This window comes from Ostrinia furnacalis, unplaced genomic scaffold, assembly GCF_004193835.3.
Source record: "Ostrinia furnacalis isolate ACB-3 unplaced genomic scaffold, ASM419383v2 OfSCF4790, whole genome shotgun sequence".
Lineage (NCBI taxonomy): Eukaryota > Metazoa > Arthropoda > Insecta > Lepidoptera > Crambidae > Ostrinia > Ostrinia furnacalis.
The window spans coordinates 16,906-40,733 of NW_021135029.1; the positions used below are offsets into that span (position 1 = coordinate 16,906).

The following is a 23,828-nucleotide window of genomic DNA, read 5'->3' on the forward strand; positions in this document are numbered from 1 at the left end:
AATAGATGAACATACATAGAAAAAAAAAAACATACATACAGTCGAACATATAACCTCCTCCTTTTTTGAAGTCGGTTAAAAATAAAACCTTATTAGGGTTCCGTAGCCAAAATGGCAAAAACGGAACCCTTATAGTTTCGTCATGTCCGTCTGTCCGTCTGTCCGTCTGTCCGTCTGTCCGTCTGTCCGTCTGTCCGTCTGTCACAGCCGATTTACTCGGAAACTATAAGTACTACAGTGATGAAATTTGATGGGAATATGTGTTGTATGAACCGCTACAAAATTATGACACTAAATAGTAAAAAAAAGAATTGGGGGTGGGGCCCCCCATACATGTAACTGAGGGATGAAAATTTTTTTTCGATGTACATACCCGTGTGGGGTATCAATGGAAAGGTCTTTTAAAATGATATAAAGTTTTCTAAAAAACATTTTTCTTAAAGTGAACGGTTTTTGAGATATCAGCTCTCAAAGTCGTAAAAAGTATGTCCCCCCCCCTCTATTTTTATAACTACGGGGTATAAAATTCTAAAAAAAATAGAGGTGATGCATGCTAATTAACTCTTTCAACGATTTTTGGTTTGATCAAAGTATCTCTTATAGTTTTTGAGATAGGTTGATTTAACTGTTGCTGCTACGGAACCCTTTGTGCGCGAGCCCGACTCGCACTTGGCCGGTTTTTTCCTTATAAGATATTTTGGCGACCAAATGTCCGTCTCCAAAGCCTCATCTGTATTTATAAACATTGTTAAAAATAGGTAAAAGTTTAAGCTTAATATCGTAACAGACGAAAATCAAGCAACTCGTATGTACTTTAGCTTAAGGCTTCTAGCGTTAAGAGTTGCATCTCTAACTAAATTTTAAACATCTTTTTTTTTTTTTTTTGGGATGGACTGTCCCGCTTTTAAACATCTTGAAAAAATCAGAAAGCAGTCGCTGGGTAAGCGAAATGACGTGAGTTTCATTCCCACCTTAAGCAATTCGATTTTTTCAAGTTACTTAAAAAATGGTCTGATGTGCTGTCTACTGACTGACTAAAGATTCCCACCGGACGAACGAATACATTTCTCTACTGTTAGCGGGACTAAATCGAATCTACGCGTTCTATTGGTTCTATCACTATTCAATTGATAACTCGTGCACGCACGTCACTACGATCTGTCACTTGACTTTTGGTATTTTCGCGCGTACATTATGCAAAATGTTTTCTATAAGTTAACGTTTGTTAAAGAGTGGTTTATAAATAAGTGATTTCAGTCTTTATACAACATATCTTCTACTAAACGATTTCAAGTTTCTGTTAGTTCAGTCGGCCGTAACGCATTCGTTATAATTATAAAACCGGGAAACGTAAAATCAACGTAATATTAGTTATGTGCTTTTTTCTCTAATGCCGATAACAAATTGCTCGAGACAAAAACATAGTTTTCTAATTGCATATAATAAAACTGTACTTGAAGTTCCGTTATTACACTAGTAATTTCATACAGAGCCGTTATGTAATTGTGAATTGTTGTTGGTTTTTTCGGTTAGCATTACTGTAATATAGAAATTTAATTTAATTTTAATTGCGTATCCTCTTCAAGGCTAATGATCAGAAATTATGTCTAACTTCGCTACAACAACGATTAATTAATTATTGCTGAAATAATCCTAATAAACTAACTCTACATATTCTAGGGTTAATCAACTTCGTTTTTAATTTTTTTTTAATTAAAAACTTTAGCAATAACCCTTGTGTCAGACTTTATAAGACGTAATACACTGGGATCATTAATAGAAAGTTATTTTCATTTGTGACCCATCTAAGAATTTTACTTAAAGACCTCCAGATGTAGAGTCCAACTCCGTAACCACTAGATACATTATACAATTAAAAAGATTCCTCCAGTTACAGCAATTTGAAGGTGTACTTCAATTAATTAACAGTACTCAGTAAACTAGTGATTCAACTTACATCCAACAACATAGTGACCTAATATCAGACCACGAGTTAATGACTGTATCTCCCAAGTAAAAAACAAACGAAGACAATTAGCAGGAATCAAAGCAAAATACGATAAGATCTTCCAGATTTTACGAGGGTCATCACAAGAGACGCAATTTTACCCAATTGAAAACAAATAATGACCAGAAACGAACAACAACTTCACAATGCCAACAGCAGTAGAGTCCAAAATTGATCAACAATTGAGGACGACTGTAAACAGCTGTAAATTACCCTGTATTTTTAAGGCATGAAGGTCCAAATCTGATTGCAGATGATTGGAACCCTGCCTGCAGCTGTTGGTACTTTAATAGCCGAGGAAATGAAGGCGTCAAAAATACTTTATGAGTTTGACGGTTTTTCAATCGCACAATAAAAGTTATTGGTGGAAGTATAGGTCACCAGACATTCAGAGATATTAATTTATTCACCATCTTGTGAACAAAGACGATGTCCAAAGCATTCAGAATATTTTAACCAATTCAGAATTCTAAAAAACCTAAATTATCATGTGATTTTTTTTAAAACTGTCTTAATTAACTTAAAATATTTTAAGGGATATTAGTCTAAAGTTATAAAATCTATTATACTCACCATTTCTAGAAATTACCCTCCTCAGCATATGCCCGAAGCGCCTAGCACCGAGGCATATCCTTTGCTCGCGAACCACTTCATCCATGCAATCACTATCCGTAGCAGAATCCACCTCACTGTCATCTCCTGACACAAGGGATCCCCTCTTACTCAACCCCTTAAAATCCGCCTCGCCAGAACTCAAAGTCGGCTCGCTAGCACCAAACTTTGAATCCCAGCGGTCACTCTGTTCATCACAAAACAAATCATCTAAATTTGTTTCTAATAAACCTTTGGCACTACATATCACTTTGCTTTTGACGTCTTCGCGCATGACTATTGCGTCGACGCTATTAGAAAGGCACTTTTCGCGGCGCACCGACTTATTGTCTACACCGTGCGTGACGTCGTCTATAGTTTTTGTCCGCTGCTTCACTCTCGGTACGTGAGTATCGGTATCGACCTTCTCCGGTTCAGTGACTTTGGGACCGATTTGGCTTTGCCCCCGGAACATATTGGACAACACTAACATTTTCACTGTTTTCAAAGCACCAACACTTGTCAAACATTCCATCACTGCATTCCCATTCATTTCACTGTGCACTATAGATACGGCATTTTCGTTAATGACGGACAGCGCTTGACCTCAGATATCTATGATGACGTTATTTTTGTCAGTAACATCAAATGAAAAGATAGCCTTTGGAGAAAATCACATAAATCGTGCTAAGTTTGTGAAGTACACGATTTGCATATTAAATAACACTTATTTTCGCCCGTTCGCTAAAGCCACAAAGCGTTCGTTTGATAGAATTCCCGTTGCATTTGATACGTATGCAAATGCATTGTTTACGGGGAACCAGGCATTATTCAGGCGTCTAGAACATTGCAGGATTTGGCCGTTATTTCGTGAGCCACGAAAGAGCCACAAAATAGAAATCCACAGAAAGACAACTCAGTATATTCCGAAAATCCGAACGACTTAATTCGGTTTCGCAATGGAAGCGACACGTTTACAATAGGTTCAGTTTATTTTCTTCTTTTAAACTTATTTAACACATTTTATAAGCATCAAAATCACACTAAACGTTTGTCCATTAAGAAGTAACTATGTTTTAGTTGGCGGTTCGCGTTCCGGATTACAACATTGGGGAGCTAATTCTATTGGACGCAAATGTTATAGTGATAAGAATAACTTTTTTTTAATTTAAAGTCTGCAATATTGTACCTTAATAATAACAATAAGAATTAAATATTTCTTAGCAATCACACTTAATAATAAGATTAGAATGCGGAGCAAAAACTGCAACAGCTGTATGCAATACTCAACGTGGATACGTCACTCACACCTGCACTGTATTTGACATCGCCAACATGTGGTACAAGATTGTTATGCACATTGATGATTCACCCTATTACAACCACGGGCTAAATTGTTACATTACACAGGTATTTTTCTTGTCTTTTGTCTAGCATAGAACCGGTGGTTCTACATTTTACAACAGTATGTATGATCACCAGAAGGTTAAGATGAAATCCCATAAGTGAGTCGTAGGTAAAATAGTAAGACACGGATATTAACGCGACGTTTATTAATGAGTTACATTATGTACTCACGGCTTGAAGTTTCGGCTGCGATGCTGCTGATGTCTGCTTGTGATAATTGAAATGGAACGCGAAAGTTTAAAATCTTATAAGTCGAAGGTGTAAGTAAGTTGTTAACGCCTATACGTAAAGCATCACAAATGGGAAATGATGTTATTATTATTCTGTATAATGGCTTCAATGGTGCGTTTGATGCACACTGGTTTCGCCAATGTTGAGATAGAGACTCTTTATTGGATACGATACGCCACAAAAACTGCAAATACCTACAGAAAACAAAAACTAAGTTGAAGTTACTCCAACAATTTACATTACGGCCCCGCTGCCCGGGTAAATAAAATATCAGCGGAACTGCTCACCACCTCCGAAGTCTTTCTGCTAAATAATAAATAAGGCCGGAGAAGGATAACGATTCACATGTAACGCATTTATGAAGGCCGCGCCAAGCTATGGCGGAGCGGGAACACGAATTGGCGGGAAAAAGAGCACTTTTTATTCAAAAGAAGAACGAATTTGAGCCGCTAAAAGGCGACGTAGGAGGAAAACTGATTGGTTTGATTTCTGCGACCGTAGTCTTTGATCGGGAAGTCAAAATGTTCAGCTTTTATTCACTTTTGGATACTTTTACTTTATTTTGGAGGAATTAAACTTTTCAGGATTTTCGTGTGATTTATTCATAGTCATAGGTCAAGGCCGTTTATAAATGCCCTACAAATCCTAATTAGGTAACACTTAAAATTTGAATATCGTAGCTCAATGTCTGGACGCCAATCCAGGGTACCTATGCTTGCCAAGATGTGATCTTCACTTCAAAACTCTAAGACATCTTCAACTCTACGTCAGATATGACCATTCTTTGCCAATTTAGCTTGCTAATAATTAAGACTATTAATGATTGTACGGAAGATTGTGTAAGTAGTGGCTATCTAAATGTTATGTAGACCCAGGTAATGTTTGCTTCGGGATTTCGTTGATATAAAAAATACTCGAGATTCGAGGTAAAAATAAAAATGTATTATTTATTTACAATATTATTACTAACACAATCGAGTTGTGAAAATGTATGTAGGTAAGTAGGTATGTGGAAAAAATCTCGAGGGTGAGCGAAAGAGAAAACAAAAGAATGTCGATATTCGGCGACGAATAAAAATTAAGCTTTTTTAGTGGCCAGTGTCGTGCAGCCAAGAAATTTTAGAATAAAGAGAACTCAGGTACCTACTCATATTATGTCGATGGTGATGAACTATTTGTCAACCTGTTTAACATTCATTTATTTACTTTGCACTAACAAGTATCAACATTCCGTATTACCATATCAATCAGTGGATTATTTCACAAATGCAAGCGATACGTAACGCAATCGTATTAAAATATTAATAGGAATTTGTCCTAGTGTAGGCATGCAAATTTAACTATTATATTCCCATGCAAATATCCAGCGTGCATCGGCCTGCTGATGACGTCAATTTATAAATACTATTGGCTAAACTAATTAATGGTGAAGGCCGAAATTATGCGCCAACACACTTTTCATATTAACATAAGTTATTAAAGCTGGTCAAATCCTTCATTTGCGTCTGGTAAATAAGAGAAAATCATGCTCCTGCAGATAGGGTTTCCAGGTCCAAAAACACAAAAGCCGGACTCTGTGCTTCATTTGCCCGGACATTTTACCCTAACATGTGCAATTAATGTAGTAGCTCACCAGACACCTGGCAACCCTAGCGGCAATGCGGCCTTTATTTTGGCAACACGCAATCAAAAAGCCTACCTGTCCGGTTTTATCCGGACGCCTGACAACCCTACCTGCAGAGATGACCAAATGACTTGATGATGATGATAAAAGTCAAACGCCAAAGCCCTATAATATAATAGTGACTGAGATTCTTTTTTTATTTATTTTATTTTTATGTGACAGGAGGCAAACGAGCAGACGGATCACCTGATGGTAAGTGATTACCGTCGCCCATAGACTTTCTTGCGCTGCTTCTTCTCAGCACTGACCCATTTATTGTCCCGAAGCAGTGGTAGGGTTAATACTGGGACGTGTAAAAGTTTTTTAAGCCTACTTGCAAGAATAAATGAAAATGAGAATTTAATAAAAATAACACCAGAACAAGCACTCAAATATGAATCAAGTGACCTTTCAAGATAGAACTTTCAGGCACCCGAAATGTGGTCTGGAAAAATAAATCCAGGTTTCCACTGGAATTTCAAGGATACCTGCCACCGATAATAAAAATATAAAGCTCTAGGCACCCGCTAAATATTCAAAGACTTTCTTATCTACTCGAATAATTCCCTTTGTATGGCTGTAGGGTTGTCAATAAGTTTTTAATTTACGCGAGTTACTTTTCAGAAAATCATTAGAAAAGCAACGTAAACTCTAGCTTTATCAACATAAAACCCAATTTTTCATAGTAGATCAAGTTTTATAACTTTCATACGTTTAGCTAGCTTTTTTAAATCCACAGGATAATAAATCACAGGACTTATAAGAGCGAATTTTACAACTACACCAAAAGCCAGAGCCATCTATTTGGACATGAAAATTTAATATTTAATCTGGGTAAAATAGCTCCGTAGCTACGACTAGTAGGCGAGCTCCATATTATACATGTTTTATAGCTTTTTAGAGTAGGTATTATTTTAGTTTACATGACTCGCTTTCTGCATCCTGAAGGAGATAATACCGAAAAAAAGAGTATCAAAAGAGTCTAAAAGCGCTTTAAGCTTATTTGCAGGAAATAAGTGACTTTTATGACTTTTCTTATTACATTTCATTTCAATTATTTAGGTAAAAGTATTATGGAAAATACTGCTAAAACTTCGCTTTATTTCCAATTCCGCGTAACTTATTAGAAAATAGCATAGTGCACAATCGATCAATTAGTTTTCGTCGTGTACGTTCATGCCCAACTTCCTCATGTCTCTTTGGGACTAATTTATTTTAAAAATCTTTTTTAAGAAAGGCAACCCTAACCACAAAGTCTTGATGACAGAATCCCATCTGTCTGGAACAAAGCGCTGATAACATGCCGGCCACGTAGCCGCTATCGGACCTGCGATTGTCCGCCATTTTGTTGAGCAAATGTTTGCTTACATAACTGATGCTCAAGCTCTACTGAGGTTAATAGTAGTCATTCAAGAAAAAGTCGGGATAACAAAAGAAAGGTAGATAACTAAAACAGAGAGATGTATTACAGTCGGCGTCAATAGTTAGTGAAAAAGCTGAGAACAAGCTTATTTCTATTGTAACAAAGACGTGTTGCGAACTTTTTGGCTACTTTGGTTGTCACGTACCTACTATTTGATGCTGACTGTACAAAATCGAAACTCGGTTCAATGAGGGCTATGGTTTAAGCGCTCACCAGTTGGCGCTACTGTAGAGAGGGGTCATTTCAATCGCCAGTGGTGCCAACTGTTAAATAGAAACGATAGCCCTCATTGGAAGCATAGACGGAGGCTCGTGATTGGTAGAATTTGAATATAGTTTTAGTTAATTTGAGTTTTTTTTGTAATACCTACGGTAAATGTATGTGTGTACACAATATTTACTTCTAATCAGAATATAATACATAATTATGATTATCTATTTAAATTATGCTTCGGTGAAGATTTTACGGAAAAGAAGACTGTTTTTTAAGTACTGGAAAGAATCCATAAAATATTTTTAAAGTGCAGTTTTATCCTGAACTCTACAAAAGTTAAAAAGCACCATGCCTAAAATAATGTCGCGTAAAAATTCTGCCGCATGAACTTTAAACTTTAAATAACAAAATTTTTATAACATTTTCAAGCGTAATAGAAAAATAACATGACTCCTAAAAGCTGGGCGCAGTGGCTTTTATATCCCAGCCAAACACTGTAAAAAAGCTAACTGAAAAACTGCCAAAATTCATAGCGACTACGATAATTTTCGACTTAAATTATTCGAGTTTGCAACTCAGTCAATGAAGTTTTAAAATGTCGAATATTATTAAATATCTTAATTTCATGAATGTGTGTGAGCTTAATCTGTGTTACATTATCTTTGATGCAAGGGAATGCAAGTGACTTACCGAATACAAAATAAAAAAACAAAACGATTCAAAATTATTGAGCTCTCACTGATGAACCAATCATTCGGAAATCAAAAGAAGAACGGTCACGCCCCGTACAAAAAAAACCCAGACCCGACAGAAACGAGACATACCTCAGTTTTTTTTTTCATGTCTTAATTAGTTAAATTATATATTTTTTATATTCGAAATCTATGTATAACACCAAAATATAACCCTTTGTTTTTGTTCAGGCGTTATACAAAAACTAATACAAAATGCCTATTTATCACTAAAATTGGTAAATGTATGTACCTAAATGTCTATTACAGCTGCTATGGAATGTATCTAGGTGACCTGGAGATACAGCCGGATTATACAGGGTGGAAACAATAATAAGTTACAAAATCCAAAAGTTCAATGTTACCAGCTTCCATAATCTGTACCCTATTATTGGTACCATTTGAAAGAGCTCGTGAAGCACTTTCAGAATCAGTAACTAGTTTTTCGATATCTTGTATAGTTTAGAAATAATCGAGTGAGATCACTTATCGTTCCATATGTATAACCACCCTGTATAATCCGGCTGTATCTCCAGGTCACCTAGATACATTCCATAGCAGCTGTAATAGACATTTAGGTACATACATTTACCAATTTTGGTGATAAATAGGCATTTTGTATTAGTTTTTGTATAACGCCTGAACAAAAACAAAGGGTAATATTTTGGTGTTATACATCGATTTCGAATATAAAAAATATATAATTTAACTAATTAAGACATGACAAAAAAACTGAGTTATGTCTCGTTTCTGTCGGGCCTGGGTCACAGATGACCGTTCTTCTTTTAAACATTCAAATTTTTAAAAACCGAATGTTCCACATTCCTTCGAGTTTCAATAGTAGCTGGCCAAGTGAGATCAGTGTCTAGGAGGTGGTCCCACATCCAGTGGCTTAAAGCGGTTGGCGGATTCCGCTCTAATCTTGTTCGGTGGACGTGTGGCGCTTACAGAATTACTAAAGCGCTTTTAACGCTGCCGTATTTGATGTAGCTGGCTGGTTACATAGAGACTATTGCAAGAGATTTTGAGCCACGAATTTTATGTTTTGGTAGGCTTTTTTTGTGGACGATTTATTTATTCCCTCTGTAGGCACAGGCATTGTGTGAATTGCGAGGTTTTGGGTGAATCTCAACTTTTGTTAATTTTTTTTCACTACCAGACTGCCAAAAAGGCATAACTTGTTTTTTCTTATATCAGCTGCAAAAATATGTGAGTAATATTTTAATTACTTGTTTTTCTCATGGCGTCCATGGACCATTACAGGATCACAATAAGATTCAGAAAGTAAACAGTCGGTTGTAATCACACAATTTGCATTAATTAACCTTAATAAAGCAAAGGACGTTTCATACGAATGACCAGTAGATAGAGATACATCGGCTGTAATAATAATCTGAATATACGATTTGAATTTTGAGTACTTGTCTTTGTTGTCTTTTGCACTTAGGGATTGCAATCCGGTCCGGCGGATCCGGTAATCCGGCGGATCCGGTGTGTTTTTGGACCTACCGGATCCGGTGACTCGGCGCCGGATCCGGTGGCGCATCCGGTAAAGCAAAAAATACGCGAACGTGAACTGGGAAAGTCGAGCGCGCACGCATTTGCCAGATCGCTAGACGTGCCGCTCGTTCGACGTTTCTTAGGAGTCAGATTATTTCTTAAAAAGAACTGAAGTTGAATTTATAAGTAGGTACTTTAAAATACTGTTTTGTTGATTTAAGCCTGTGTAAATTATTAATAAGAGTTTAATAGTATTATTACTTAAGTACTTTCAGATACTTATATACAGCAATAAGTGAGAGTCAGACTGATTAGTAACTTTATTATTTAGAATTTTCATAAATTTATTAGTACAAATCTTACCAAAAATTACAATTAATACCGAAAAATATAAATAAAAGTGACTTTATTTTCCATAAATACGTATTTTTTTTATGTACTATTATCTATACTTTAATAAATCTGTAGAGAGGTAAATTCTGTACATTAAATATATTTTCAAAATAACTATCAGGGGGTGATTAGTGATCGATACTGATGCCAAAAATGCAATCAGTAAAATTTTTGTCTGTCTGTCTCTCTGTCTGTATGTTCCTTATAGAAACAAAAACTACTCGACGGATTTTGACGAAACTTGGTACAATTATTCTTTATACTCCTGGGCAGGTTATAGTATAGTTAGGAATTCTCACGGGAACAGGAATTAACGGGAAAATTCTTTTGTATGAAAAATCTAAACTACAAGTACTAAGTTAGACGCTTGAAATTTGGCATGCAAGTACCTTAGTAAACTTAAAGCTTACTTACAACAGGATATTGCAAAATTCCCACGGGAACGGGAGTTAGCGGGAAAAACCATTTATATGAAAAAATCTAAACCGCGTAAGATAGATGAAGGGGGTAAAACGGGATCCACGCGTACGAAGTCGCGGGCGGCTGCTTCAAAACTAAAAATCACTAAATACTAGACCAAGTAACTTTGCAATCCGGCCGGATCCGTCCGGATCCGGCCGGATTAGCGTCAATCCGGTGAAATCCGGCCGGATTGAAAATGATACCGGATTGCAATCCCTATTTGCACTCTGTTATAATAATATTTCTACTAGCTTTCCGCCCGCGGAATTTTGTCTGTCACAGAAAAACTTTATCGCGCGCGTCCCTAGTTCAAAAACCGGGATAAAAACTATCCTATGTTCTATCCCGGGACTCAAAACTATCTTTATGCCAAATTTCATCAAAATCGGTTCAGTGGTTTAGGCGTGAAAGCAAGACAGACAGAGTTACTATCGCATTTATAATATGAAGTATAGATAATACGTCATTTTGTAGTTATAAAACTACCATCATCCCTACTGTGGGCCCACAGCTGCATAGCTGCGGAGTGCGGCCGCATTGACGCAGAGCTAATGACCGCAGGATTGTAGGGTGCGCCGATATTTGGCACCGATGGCCGAGCCACAGATAATGTATGAACTTAATTATCTGTTAAAATGGGCCTTTGACGGATATTATAAGAGACAGAAGGTCTATCGCCCGTATTCACAAACATTACTATGAGTTCCCACAGTGCGCGTGGACGCACAGGGTGACACACGAACCAATCACAGAGCTCTATTCAATGCTGTGCGTTCGATTTGCTGCTTCACTTACGAATACGGGCGTATGAGTATGTAACCAGCGTTTACCGTGGTTTCAGTTACTTTGTTTAACAATAATGCGCTGACAGATCCGATCATAAGCTTGAGTCTTTGCTTGAATAGATATTAAGTTTTGAGCTTCGTTTTATCACAACCTCCAGTGCAGCGTTGCCAGACGTCCCGATTTTGGCGGGACGTCCCGATTTTTAGATCAAATTTAAATGTCCCGCGCGGGACAGGCTCGGTCCCGCTTTTCGGAGAGAGACACTCACTTCACCAGACTATTGTTTGAAACGCCATATTATTCCAAAGAATAAAACTTTTTTAATTTTTTTCTTTTTTTATTCTAATATAACATTTTCTATGGCTACTTTTGTTATCTATTGTCACGTAAACGTAATTTTAAGTCAAATAAAAAGATAAATATTTGAAAACCTTTGATTATATACGTTTTTTTACTATGTCCCGCTTCTGACGGAAGAATCCCGCTATTTTCAGTCAAAAAGTATCAAAGTCCCGACTTGGTGAAAAAAAAAACTGGCAACGCTGCTCCAGTGTTACTTTATTTCTATGCTTCTTGTAATACTGGCAGATAAAACCGAAGAAGGTACTAAACTTAAAAAGAAATCGCTCCAAATTCGAATCGCAATTCGAATATTCTAGTGATGTTCAATCACGCGGTAATCGATTGTCAGTGAGAAACGGTCGCGAGTCCCGCGGGATAGGGATGAAATGGCGGCGCGGGAGTTAGAGGCCGCGTTGACGTGACAACTTTGAAGGTGAATTAATCTATGGTTCATGGATTCTTTTAAAAAAAGTATTAGTACTTAATACTGTAACATTACACCAGATCGTCTACAGAAATAGGTAGGGATAGAACTAAAGCTATTACTTATTCTGTGACTAAAGTAAAGCGCCAATGCTTTAGAAACTTCAATTGAGTAGGTATAGCTTAGTAGATAGATTGACTATCTTATTAGTTTTAGTCAGTTATGCGACTGGGAAAACTGACCCCGCTTAACGGGATTTAAAAGCGAAGCAGAAGGATATAATTAACGTGACTTAGGCCAAATTAAATTAAGGGAAGGTTATTAACTCCAGTTTTCCCTGATCTGGCCATAAGCAAAAGAAGATGAAGAATACAGAATGAGGATATTATCAAGAACATTATTCCAAAATCGAATAGCACTATCAATTTAACCGATTGTCAGTCGAAGACGAGTCTCGCAGGAATCAGGAACGGGATGAAACGCGCGGGAGAGAGGTTGCTGACATGAGAACTCTGAGCATGACAGTTTAAAGCGATTTATGGCGAGGCCATTTGTGATTTATATCCTGGCTCCGGGAATACTATGATGTGAATTCAAAGGTTTATGTAACTGTTTTCAATAATACAACTTACATTCGTGACCTTTGTCAAATAAGTTAAGGCTTAATTTTTCAAACACATCAAACAGTTTCGTAAGTGCATCAAGCAGTTTTAATAGTCTTTTCTACAGAAGAAGAAGAAAGTTTATTAAGTAATTGTTAAGACATCAGTGTTGTGACTAGAGATGCACCGAATGTTCGGTTGAATATTCGTATTCGGTATATTCGGCATATTTTTTCATGTTCGTATTCGGCCGAATGTTCGGTTGAATTGCCGAATAATTACCGAATATTAAAAGTATTGTTAACAATTAAAAAATAATATTTAATTAAACAGTTTGGATAACTAATTAGGTACTAAATAAGTGTGGTTTATTGCGAAAGTATTTTATAGTTTTTGAAAATTAAATAGACACTACTTGAACCAATTATTTATTGTGAAATAAAAAGATTAACAATCAATAAATAATTATTTTATCAAAGAAACTGCTGCTTTACAGACGATAAATTTAATTTTTATGAAATTGAAAATTTTAAGGACACTGCTTTGAGTAGGAACTAACAACTATTTTCAGAAAACTTTTTAACGTAATAACTACTATCTTATGGAACCAACACAAGACGTATTCAAATATGTTTATAAAATCAAATAAGTTTTTTTTAAATAAATATCTATCTAGGTATGTAGGTATGCTAGTGAATGGTGAACTAGGAATTGTTATAACTATTTGTAGTTTTAATTCAATGTAAGTCAAATAAAATTCTTTAAAATAAACAATAAACAAATTATATCATCCGTTCACAAATGAAAATAAACAGATTTATAGAAACTATAAGAGTCAACATTAGTCGGTAATTTAAGTTTTAATCAAAGAACCGAATGATTCGGCCGAATATTCGGTTCGGTACATTTTGAACCGAATATTCGGCCGAACATTCGTATTCGGTTCAATCTACATTCGGTGCATCTCTAGTTGTGACCTTTAGTTACAACAGTCGCTAAGGCCCAGTTTTTTGATTCTTAGTTAAAATAACTAATTGTTAAATTTTGCTACTAATGGTTAAATATTAACAAAATGTAAACTAATAGTTAAAAAATGTACTAAAAGTCAAGCTAACCATTGTTCGAAAAACATTTTTTTCTCATATTTAACCACTTGTCATTTGACATCTGTCAAATTTGACTATTGGTTAATTTAACTAGGAATCAAAAAACTGGGCCTAAAGAAGTTAAATTAAAAAAATATAAAATAGCTAGTTACAAATTTAACTGTCAAAACATCACACAATCATTCAAAGATCTATAAGTATGTAGTCTTATTTTGCGAGCAGGTTCAAAATTAGACATTGTCGAGTCGCATCGTGAGCTGAGGTCATTAGGGATGTAACTGAGATCACCTTGCCTCGGCCTTGGCGGTTTTTGACTGAGGAAATACTTTATCTTGACTTGATTGCGATACGATTGTATAACTGTGTGAACTGAGCATCTTTTATGGCATTTTATTTATTGTTATTGTGCAAATATGGAACAGATCCGGGTTTGGCGCGTTGGTTAGTTTATGTGGATTTTACGGCGAAAATTATAAATTTTACTGCTCGGTATTGTAAAACTTTTTATAGACCATTGTCAATTGTGATATTTGCAGGAAAGGAAGAAGACACAAGGATGTGTGATGATGACACGAAGAATTTTAGAACTTTACACACAAGTTTTACATCTGCAGAAGACTTGTTATTCATTATGCATCGGAAGTACTTCACATACGAGTATTTTATTGTTATTCTAAACAACAACAATAAGCGAAAACTGGTGTCACTTAGCGCTTATTTCGATAATATTCTTACCTACATTTTTTTATCCTACGAAGGAACGTATTTTTATATATTTTAACATAAAATAAGCTCATAAAATTGGCGCTGCTACTCAATTGGCTGGACCAAATTAACAAGGGATGTCCAATTGAATCTGCATCAAACTGAAAATGTATATTGATTCCGTGTTAGCAAATATTGGACGCTCGGTTCGCGTCGTTAAAATTTAAACGGCAATTTATTAGCGCATCGCTCGACGCGTACGCCAGCTATGCGCGGTCGTTAAGGCGCTTTGATGTCATATGTGCGGCGACCATGGGCACGATTTAAAGTGGGACACATGAGGTTTATCTAATTTTCATTAAATAAAGCTTGGACATATTACACTGCGATATCCAGGCCCAGACCCAAGTGAAGCAAAGTTGTTCCCATGGATTTACCCAATAATAATAGAATAAATGAAACACCCTGACCAAAACGAACAACAATAAAAAAGTATTTGTACTGTAGGGGGATCGAATCGAACCCGCGAACTCTGGCATAGTAAATTCGTTCGTTCGTTCGTTTCAGCCAAATGACGTCCACTGCTGGACAAAGGCCTCCAAGGTTTTCTACAATGAACGGTCCTGCGCCGCATAGTAATAGTCCCAAACAATACACCAAACGGTTATCACAGTGTATAAATAAATTACTCAAAGAGAAAACAGGATCAAAATACACAACATTTTAATATATTTGTAACACATGCGTGATGACGAACAGAATCCGACATGGGGCGCGTATAAAATAAGTTTATTACGAAATAAAACATAAAGTGCATCCGACGTCTGTTTTAAATCTCTTCAGTAATTTTTAACTATTAGAACGGCCATAAATTATTTGGTACGCTCCAATAATAAACGCAGTAAACCTAGAACAGAGTAAGTAAAAGTAAACAAAAGTGCAGTAACGATGAATCGATGATCGTCCGAATATTTCGACAATTTACGTAATGGGTTTTAAAGTAGCGTGAAATTTTTGTTTTAGACGTAGCTTTTGTTCTAAAACTATAAACAGTTACGTACCTCGGCTATTAAATGTTGCATACCTCTTTGTGTAATACAAAGGAAAATGTGTGGATCATTAACGTTTAATGGAAAAATCTTACGATGTCTCCTTTGAACTGGCTTTTTTTATTTCAATTTATTATGCTAAGACGAGTAACTAAACGATGCAAAGAGAAGTTAAAAAATAAGTAAACCAATTACATAAGTGAAAGTAGGAAAAATAATAATAAAAAATATGTTTAGCTAAACGTAAAAGTTATAAACTGTTACGAGATCGGAAATGTGCATAATGTATGTATAAATAAAGTATATTATATCGTTTTTCCAACATTTATGGTCACCGCAATGTATACGGAAACGAGTACGGCGCGGGAAATATGAACATGTTGGTACTTTTTTTAATTTCCCCGATTAACTTTTGCGTACGGCGCTTCAAAGGCGTTTAGCCCCGTACAGCCTCGGGAAGTTAATACGCTGCTTTGGCGGATTAATTTTTTATTAACGAGCGACTTAAACATACCAAAATGAAACTGGCTGGAAGAATTTGTGCAAGTTCAAGAAAAAAATATTAAGTATTTTTTTAATTTCCTTCAAGTGGCTCACATAATGTGACTGCGATTAGGTGGCCAGCGGATGTTTTCTTATATCAATGACTATTTTATGTAATTTTTAATGTAGGTATTTTCTACTGAATAGAAAACAAATTAGTCCTGTTGACATAAAAACTTAATTATATTATCATTTCTACTCTTAATATAAGTATTATTTTTTACCTTTGCTCGATTATTATGCTCACAATTTGAGCTTAAAACTACATTTTAATCTCATTTAGTGCAATTTAACGACTTTGTTTTGATCTGAAAGTTTTTCAGCAAAAACGGGACCTTTTATACAAAAGACTTCGGTTAAATATTCAAGAGTTATAAACGTTATTGCAAGTTAAAGAATGCTTCGGAAAACAAATGAATGAGCAGTATTTGCTTTTTAATTTATCGATTTTCAGGCCGATTTCTTGATCGCCAGTTTACATTTATCTGGAAAATTAATTTGACAGTTTTTAAAGTGATGTTACATGAAATGGGCTCTAAAGAAACATTTTATCAATACTTTAATTAGTTAATAAATCATGAAGTTTATTCTAGAAGTGAGCTAAATAAGCAAATCTTCTTTAAAAGTAACAATCATACGAATCGTACGATACATTAATAGATCAGTAATTCGTGCATTATGTATTCGCCCTTGAAAATGGTAGCAAGTGGTACAGTCAGTTTGGATATACCTAGCTGACTAAAACATCTAATCATGGACTTTAAATGAATGCAATAAAGTATTTTTTTCTTAATCAAGTTTCATTATTTTTTTAACTTCATATAGGGCAGAGGACAGATGTGCCAAACTTTAGTCAAGGCTCGTGACGACAATAGACATTTCCCGAAAATAAGAAAAACAGAATCGAAATTCGCCACAAAGTAATTTTTAACACATCATCATCATCAGCCATAGGATGGCCACTGCTGAACACAGGCAGCCCCTATTGATTTCGATAATGATCGGTTGGTAACGGCAGGAGGTCGTCAGTCCACCTTATGGGTGGAAGTCTTACGCTGCGCTTTCCGGTAAGTCTCTAACTAAAGTGTCCAATTTGGGTACCAAACCCCAGACTTTGATAAGGGGTTATTCTTGTAACCAAACAATATACAGTTTGCTTTATTAATTTTATCTGCTGGACTGTACATTATCACTATTTTGAAGGAAGTCGCCATTCGCTTTAAATCAGCACAGTTGTTCGTTCAATTGTGGCCAATTATCTCCGAACAATAAGGCTGGGGTACACTGAGCGAATAACTTTACCCGACTGCTGATATATCGGTCATGTTTTGGTGTGATAAACAAATTAATACCTATCATAATCACTGTATAACGAGATTAGCTACATTCTTGACTGTTGGGAAAGCTTTATGTTTGAACCTTTTTTGTATGATAATACTGAGTCTTTTTCTTTTTGTTATGCCTGCGTTACCGCAATTGCGAAAGAATTTTCTTATTTTAACTGTCAGATGAGTAAGTAATTTCATAGATGTTAATAAAATAAACGGCAATATGAGAATGATTTATTTTTATCGGGGTGGCGGTATTAACACTCAAACAAAAATTTTTTTTTCGACGTAGCTTAAGCTGGGTAAAAAGGATACAGACGAACGATTCCTGTGCTTTTTTTAAGTTCCCGTTACATTGTAAATTTATTACATCTTTAAAAAACATGTTTTTGTCTCATCTCTGAATGCAATCTCAGTGTGCATCCCACTCAAGCTCAACGCTAAGTGGACGAGTCGACGGTGACGTCACGCCGCAATCAATAGCGATTCCCACACGACATTGGCGAAACTACTTTCACATACACTTTTTTATTTATTGAGAAGGCATAAGATTGTCCCCTACTACCGAAAGTCGTAAAAAGGCTGTAAACTTTCGTTTTAAGGCTTATTTCATTGTACATTATTATGTAATTACGCATGACAACGCGAATTCATTGATTCAAAACTGATATATAAGACAACAAAACGTTCAAGGCTGTATAAAATTATTTCATTGCTGCAAATAATCATGGCCGAAAATAAACACCCGAAGCCGCGACAAAAATTTGAAAAATTCGAAAAAAAAAAGAAGCGCGCCTTGGAATGCACGTGACCTACCAAGAGAATTCGTAACAATACATTAATGATAGGTACAGACTAACAGCACATAAAACTATACAATTTCGTTGTAATATAGAACTTATTGCAACGACATAAAAAGCTAGTAATTACGTTGATATGCCCTCGTTTGTACGTATCAAGTCTAGGTCAACATGGACTCGTGTCACAATAGTTGAACTTAACAAAAGAGGTGATATAATTATGTGAACATTCACAGGGAATTAAATGGGTGTCGTTTAACTTTTACAAGGCACAAAATATTTTGGAATGATTTTAAAATAGGTACAGAATGTAGTGTTTGGTCAGTTAGTCAGTTACTCATAATTGATGAGATATTTGAAACAATTAATTCATAACAACGGAACGGAATGGTACCCTAGAGAAATCAAAAGAAATAGAGAAAGTCAGTCAAAGCGATGGAAGACGATTTGAAGCAAGTAGCTGGGCCAGCAAAGGACAGAAACAAGGAAATCCTTAGAGGAGGCTTTTATCGGAAGACAAGCTGTCAAGAGGAGAGATTTTAGTATAAGTGAATTTATTGGTAGTTTTTTCTAACCTCTATTGCTATAATTTTTCTTTTTCTCTAGGTAATGTATAAGTCACACAAGTTAAAATGTAATAGCATTATAAGACTTATTTTATAAATTTTAAAATAACAGAAAGTAAATAATACTAAAGTGGGATGAGTGTGAGTTTACATCAAACGCGCTCACTAGAAATTTTAGTTTTTGAACGTTTCCCGCTAGGGGCGCTGTACAATCCGTCATACATTAAATGTCATTTTTGACGCGCTTCGACACGACAGTGAGGGCGTTTGATGAAAACTCACACTCAGCCCTCAGGACATCAAACTAAGTACGGTGACTTCTTTAACATTATGATAGAGGCTATTTTACAGCAAAACTGTATAATCCGATTGCTGTCAACTATGCACATATGTACAGTCCATTAAGACAAACTTAATATGTGGAATAAACCTAAAGGTGAGCGCGGTTTACGTCCCAAGTTTGATAACATAAGTTCTAACATGCACACCATATAAATAGGAGCACTCCAAAGCCAAACTTTAGTAATAAAAGGCTCTTAAAATCTCCAACAGTTTAAATTGCTAAACTCCGAGGCAGATGTCAAGAAATAAAGTTTCAGAAACTACAGTCTGAGGTACAAAAAACAAAATGTCCGCAAAGCGGGACTCACCGTGTTGGTATGGCAAAAAGAAAAAGATAAGAAGAGAGAATCTGAAGTATGCAAGCAATGTGATACTGAGTCATTCCTATAAATTCCCGTCTATAGTGTAAATAAATTAAATCTTTATTTGAAAGGAACAATACAATTAAATTGATTAAATTAGTTAGTTAGTTAAAATTATCAAATTTTAGATAAAAGTTATTTACAAAAACATGCGTTATCCTCTGCTTTCCTAATTTTGATTGGGTTTTTCTATCTATGAAATTGAAAACTGTTACTGCTGCACTAATTAACTTAGCAATCGTCGAGTTATTTGTGAATTTCAGCTTTACTTTTAATCCCACATTACGCCAGCTTTATTTAGGTAGGAGAACTTCACGTGGTGCATTTATCGAATGGAATGATAATAGCGATTTTTAAATGGTAAGCGATTTAATACTATCGATAAAGCTTATTAGAAACCAAGAGTTTAAAAGACCACTGACATCTACTCAGTACTAGTACTTTCTCCAAGTCTAGATTCTTGAGCACCTACGCATCCGTCTCGCTCTTGCATCGATAAATCAACAAACGCGCGAAAGTGACATGCATATCGGCATGCATGACAAGTCATGCAGAACCGGAGACCGATACAACGCGGTTATTTTCGGCCCACGGTGAAAGTGCAGTGTGCCATTGCTTCGGGGTTATTTCGAAAAACGTTATCCGAAGTTTCGAATGCTGTTATCCCTCTCGTGCAATGTATGGGCGACAGTGACAGATAGACCCGAAACTACGTGAACAGCGTTTCGGAGTAGTTCTTCTGGTACCACGATACTGCGTGTATCGGTTTTGTAATATTTGATTGCGTGCCGCACCTAGTGGCGGGAACCGCAGAATGCTTGAGATTGGGTATCTAGGCCGCGTTGTTAATAAAAAACCGGACGATTGCGTCCGATTTGCGAACTAATGGTTCTGTATCCTATCCTTCTCCTGAATCCTCCATCATCAGCTTCGTCATCCATTTACGTCATCTTTTCCTCTTACTTACTCTCAATTGACACAATTATGTCAGATTTAAAAATATTAACTTTGCAGTTAAAAACTGACTTACAGTTCGTAACAGAAAAAAAATTCCTTTTTTTTTCGATATTCCAGTCTTGGTTCCAATAATTATCTTAGCCTAAACAGCCGAAAAACAGGCAAATGAACTGATTGGCAGGACTTTCAAGGTACGGAACCCTAAAAATGTGTGTGGATTAAATAAAATATTTTTTACTTCATTCCGATTGACAACACACACGTGCGAATGAGTTAAAAAAAGTTGACACTTGAACAGCTGTCAATAATTAACTACGTAATAATATGCTGTAATTAAAAAATGCACTACGGAAGTTAAGAAAATAATGATACGATTGATTAAGTTAGACAGTATAAATAATTGTTATACAATTCATTATACCGGCATCGTTCATTTATACTGTTTTCTATACTCCGGAAATGATTGACTGCCTGCAGGCAGTGCAATTTCTCATATTTATAAACATCGCATGAAGGATGTAAACACAAAACACTAAGAGGATCCTATGTATTTTGCAGCACTGGCCCATTTGTTGTCCCGAAGCAGTGGTAAGGTTAATACTGGGACGTGTAAAAGAACTTTTAAAACCTACTTGCAAAATAAATGATTTTGAATTTGAATTTGTGATGCAAAGAACTTTTTTGTGTCTTTTTTTTTTCACTTTTCAATCAAGGTAGGTACAATATATGTACCTATCTGTTGTTTGTTGTCTATACTGTTTCTGTTCTATGTATGTGTTGCATTATAGTTCTCATTTCTAATACTCAGGAATTTCGGGAATGTAATCCATCTGGTTTTTAACCAAGACGAATGGCCCCAATACTGGATAGTCTAATTCTACATTACATCAGCCAAATCCTTGATAGTGATCTTTGATTCCACGGAAGCGACAAACAAAAACAAAATTGCGTACATCCACAATTATCTCAATTAAAACACAAAAACTAAACAGACATGCATACATTAGTTACTTTACGTCTATCATATCCTTAATAAAGCATATAATGAGCAAATATGCTCAAGGCAGCCTTATCAAATGCAAAATGGTTTCACTATGCGATTCCGATTGCGATATGCTAACATACCAACAACTATTTAATGATATACCTACATTACAGTCTCAACTCATAGAGATCAAGGTCGAAGGGAAGCAGGTTATCCACCTCCAAAATTTATGTAACTACTTCAAGGAAAATATACTCGGTACATCCAAAGTTTTCATAGCAAGACCAAGTTAGATATAGAAAAAAATGCAAGTCCGAAACAAGTTTTACGTCCTTGAATTAAAGCACGGATTCGTCCGGCATACGCTCGATATTCGCAGCTCGTTTACATCTCTTTGTCATCTAATCTAAATATATAAAAGGAGAAACTGACTGACTGACTGACAGATCAACGCACAGCCTAAACGGCTAAACGTAGGCACTTGAAATTTGGAAGGGACGTAGCTTAGGTACCGTAGAGGTGCACTAAGAAAGAAATTCCCGAAATTCCCACGGGAACGGGAATTAGCGGGAAAAACGGGATTCACGCGTACGAAGTCGCGGGCGGCCGCTAGTATTAGCATACAGCTTCAAAATTTTATGTAGCAAAGCACTTACGTACTAGAACATTTGCGTCCAGTTCCCTAATGGGTCCAGCGTGTTTTATTTAGTCCGAGCTCGCTCTCGTCACTTTTTGCGCTTTTTACGAACAAAGAATCTAGCGCTCAACACCGAACAGCCGTACAACTCGTTTGTTTGAGATAACAAGAGAAATCCTTCGCTCAGCCGAGATAGTGCACGTTTGGGACATAAATCGACGATACAATTGAACGATGATTGTAATCCGGGAACACACCAACTTCGCCGGCGTTTGCGCCGCGATCCCCTTATCGCAGCAACAATACCCTCGCGGAGATTCGCGAGTGAAATGTGCACTAAAAATTTGGGTCAAGTCAAAACAAATAAACAAAACAATTGGTGCCGGTGCGATTGAAAAACAAAACACAACACTAACAAAGATCTCCGAGGTCAACGCTTCCATCGTAACAACAACACGTTCACTGCATTTCGAAACGCGAATTTGTCGCGAGCGCGATCGTATCGCCGCGAAAAACACGCGTGCGCGCGCCGCTTTTCACAATGCCACTGTTTCCCGTGCGCGGGCGGCGGCCGGGCCGTCACGGCCGCTGGTCGAAATGACAATAATCGCCGGACAGCGAACAATGAACCGTAGTAAGATGAAGCGAAAATTTACATAACACCGCCCGCGATCTGTCCACTATGTCACTAAGTTACGTTTTTATGTGTCTCAAGCACGTTTTATATCACTGATTGATTTAAGTATTTATGAACAGTATTTTCTGCACAATTTTAGATTTTAGTCAGGAACAGCCTTCCAAATAAAACTAAGACCTACTTAATCAAGTCACGAACGAACCTTGTTTAAGCAAAACATGAACCGACTCAGGTTATGTTGCAAACATTTTAATTACTTTAACCAATTAACTGTGTACTAAACGATATTTCAAAATAAATTTTCTTCGTGCCGGATGGAATCTTTGATCTAGTACGGGATAACATAAAGACCTCGGACACGAAAATACATGAATATATAAAATAAATTACGGAAACATAAAAAATCTAGGTGATCAGTGACGTGCATTGTTTCGAGGCAGACTGTTAGGTCTTAGTTTGACAGTTAAAAACATAAATAATTAATAATGTTGATATCTACAACTACAAGTAGGTAGCTCAGCTATTGACATGTCTGAACCTGAAGCATTTGGAAAAGAATTGCAACCCCGTGGGATGCAAGCAACTTTCATGCAAGACAAGTATTTCAACCAATTTTAACTCTGTACCATAAACGCCATATTTTAGTAGGTATAGCATTTTCAAATTAGAATAATCTCGAGGAAAAGGATCTGCGTCTACCATCAATTTCACTTGATGCTAAATGACCTCATTAACATGATCGTGTAAAAGGTGGGACGTTAACTAAGCTGGTGTTTTAAACCGATTTTAGGAAAAAAAAACTTTTCCCACCTCTCGTTCCCACCGCTGCTGCAACTCCTGTATAGCCAAGATCTACAGCTTAACCACCCATAAAACCCAACCAATGAAGGTCAAGTTTGTCCTGGGAGAAAGTTTAGCAGTCATTGAACCCACAATCAAAATAAAGAATCTTTTTGGAGACAGTAACTGCTGAAGTAATCGAAAGAGATATTATTTAAGGAGACATGGTAACTCCTGAGCACCAAACTCCAGAGT

At 36.3% G+C, this 23,828-nt stretch overlaps 1 protein-coding gene across 1 annotated transcript; it reads right to left on the reverse strand.

Annotated features, from left to right (window-relative positions):
* Window positions 1-2,581: 2,581 nt before the first annotated feature.
* LOC114360009 (uncharacterized) lies at window positions 2,582-22,738 on the reverse strand (the record flags this gene model as incomplete). The annotated part of the gene is made up of 2 exons (XM_028314559.1): window positions 22,573-22,738; window positions 2,582-3,163 (listed from the first exon to the last, which is right to left on the reverse strand). A coding segment is annotated over exon 2 (571 nt), but the record flags the coding sequence as incomplete, so codon positions are not given.
* Between the last annotated feature and the right edge of the window lie 1,090 nt (window positions 22,739-23,828).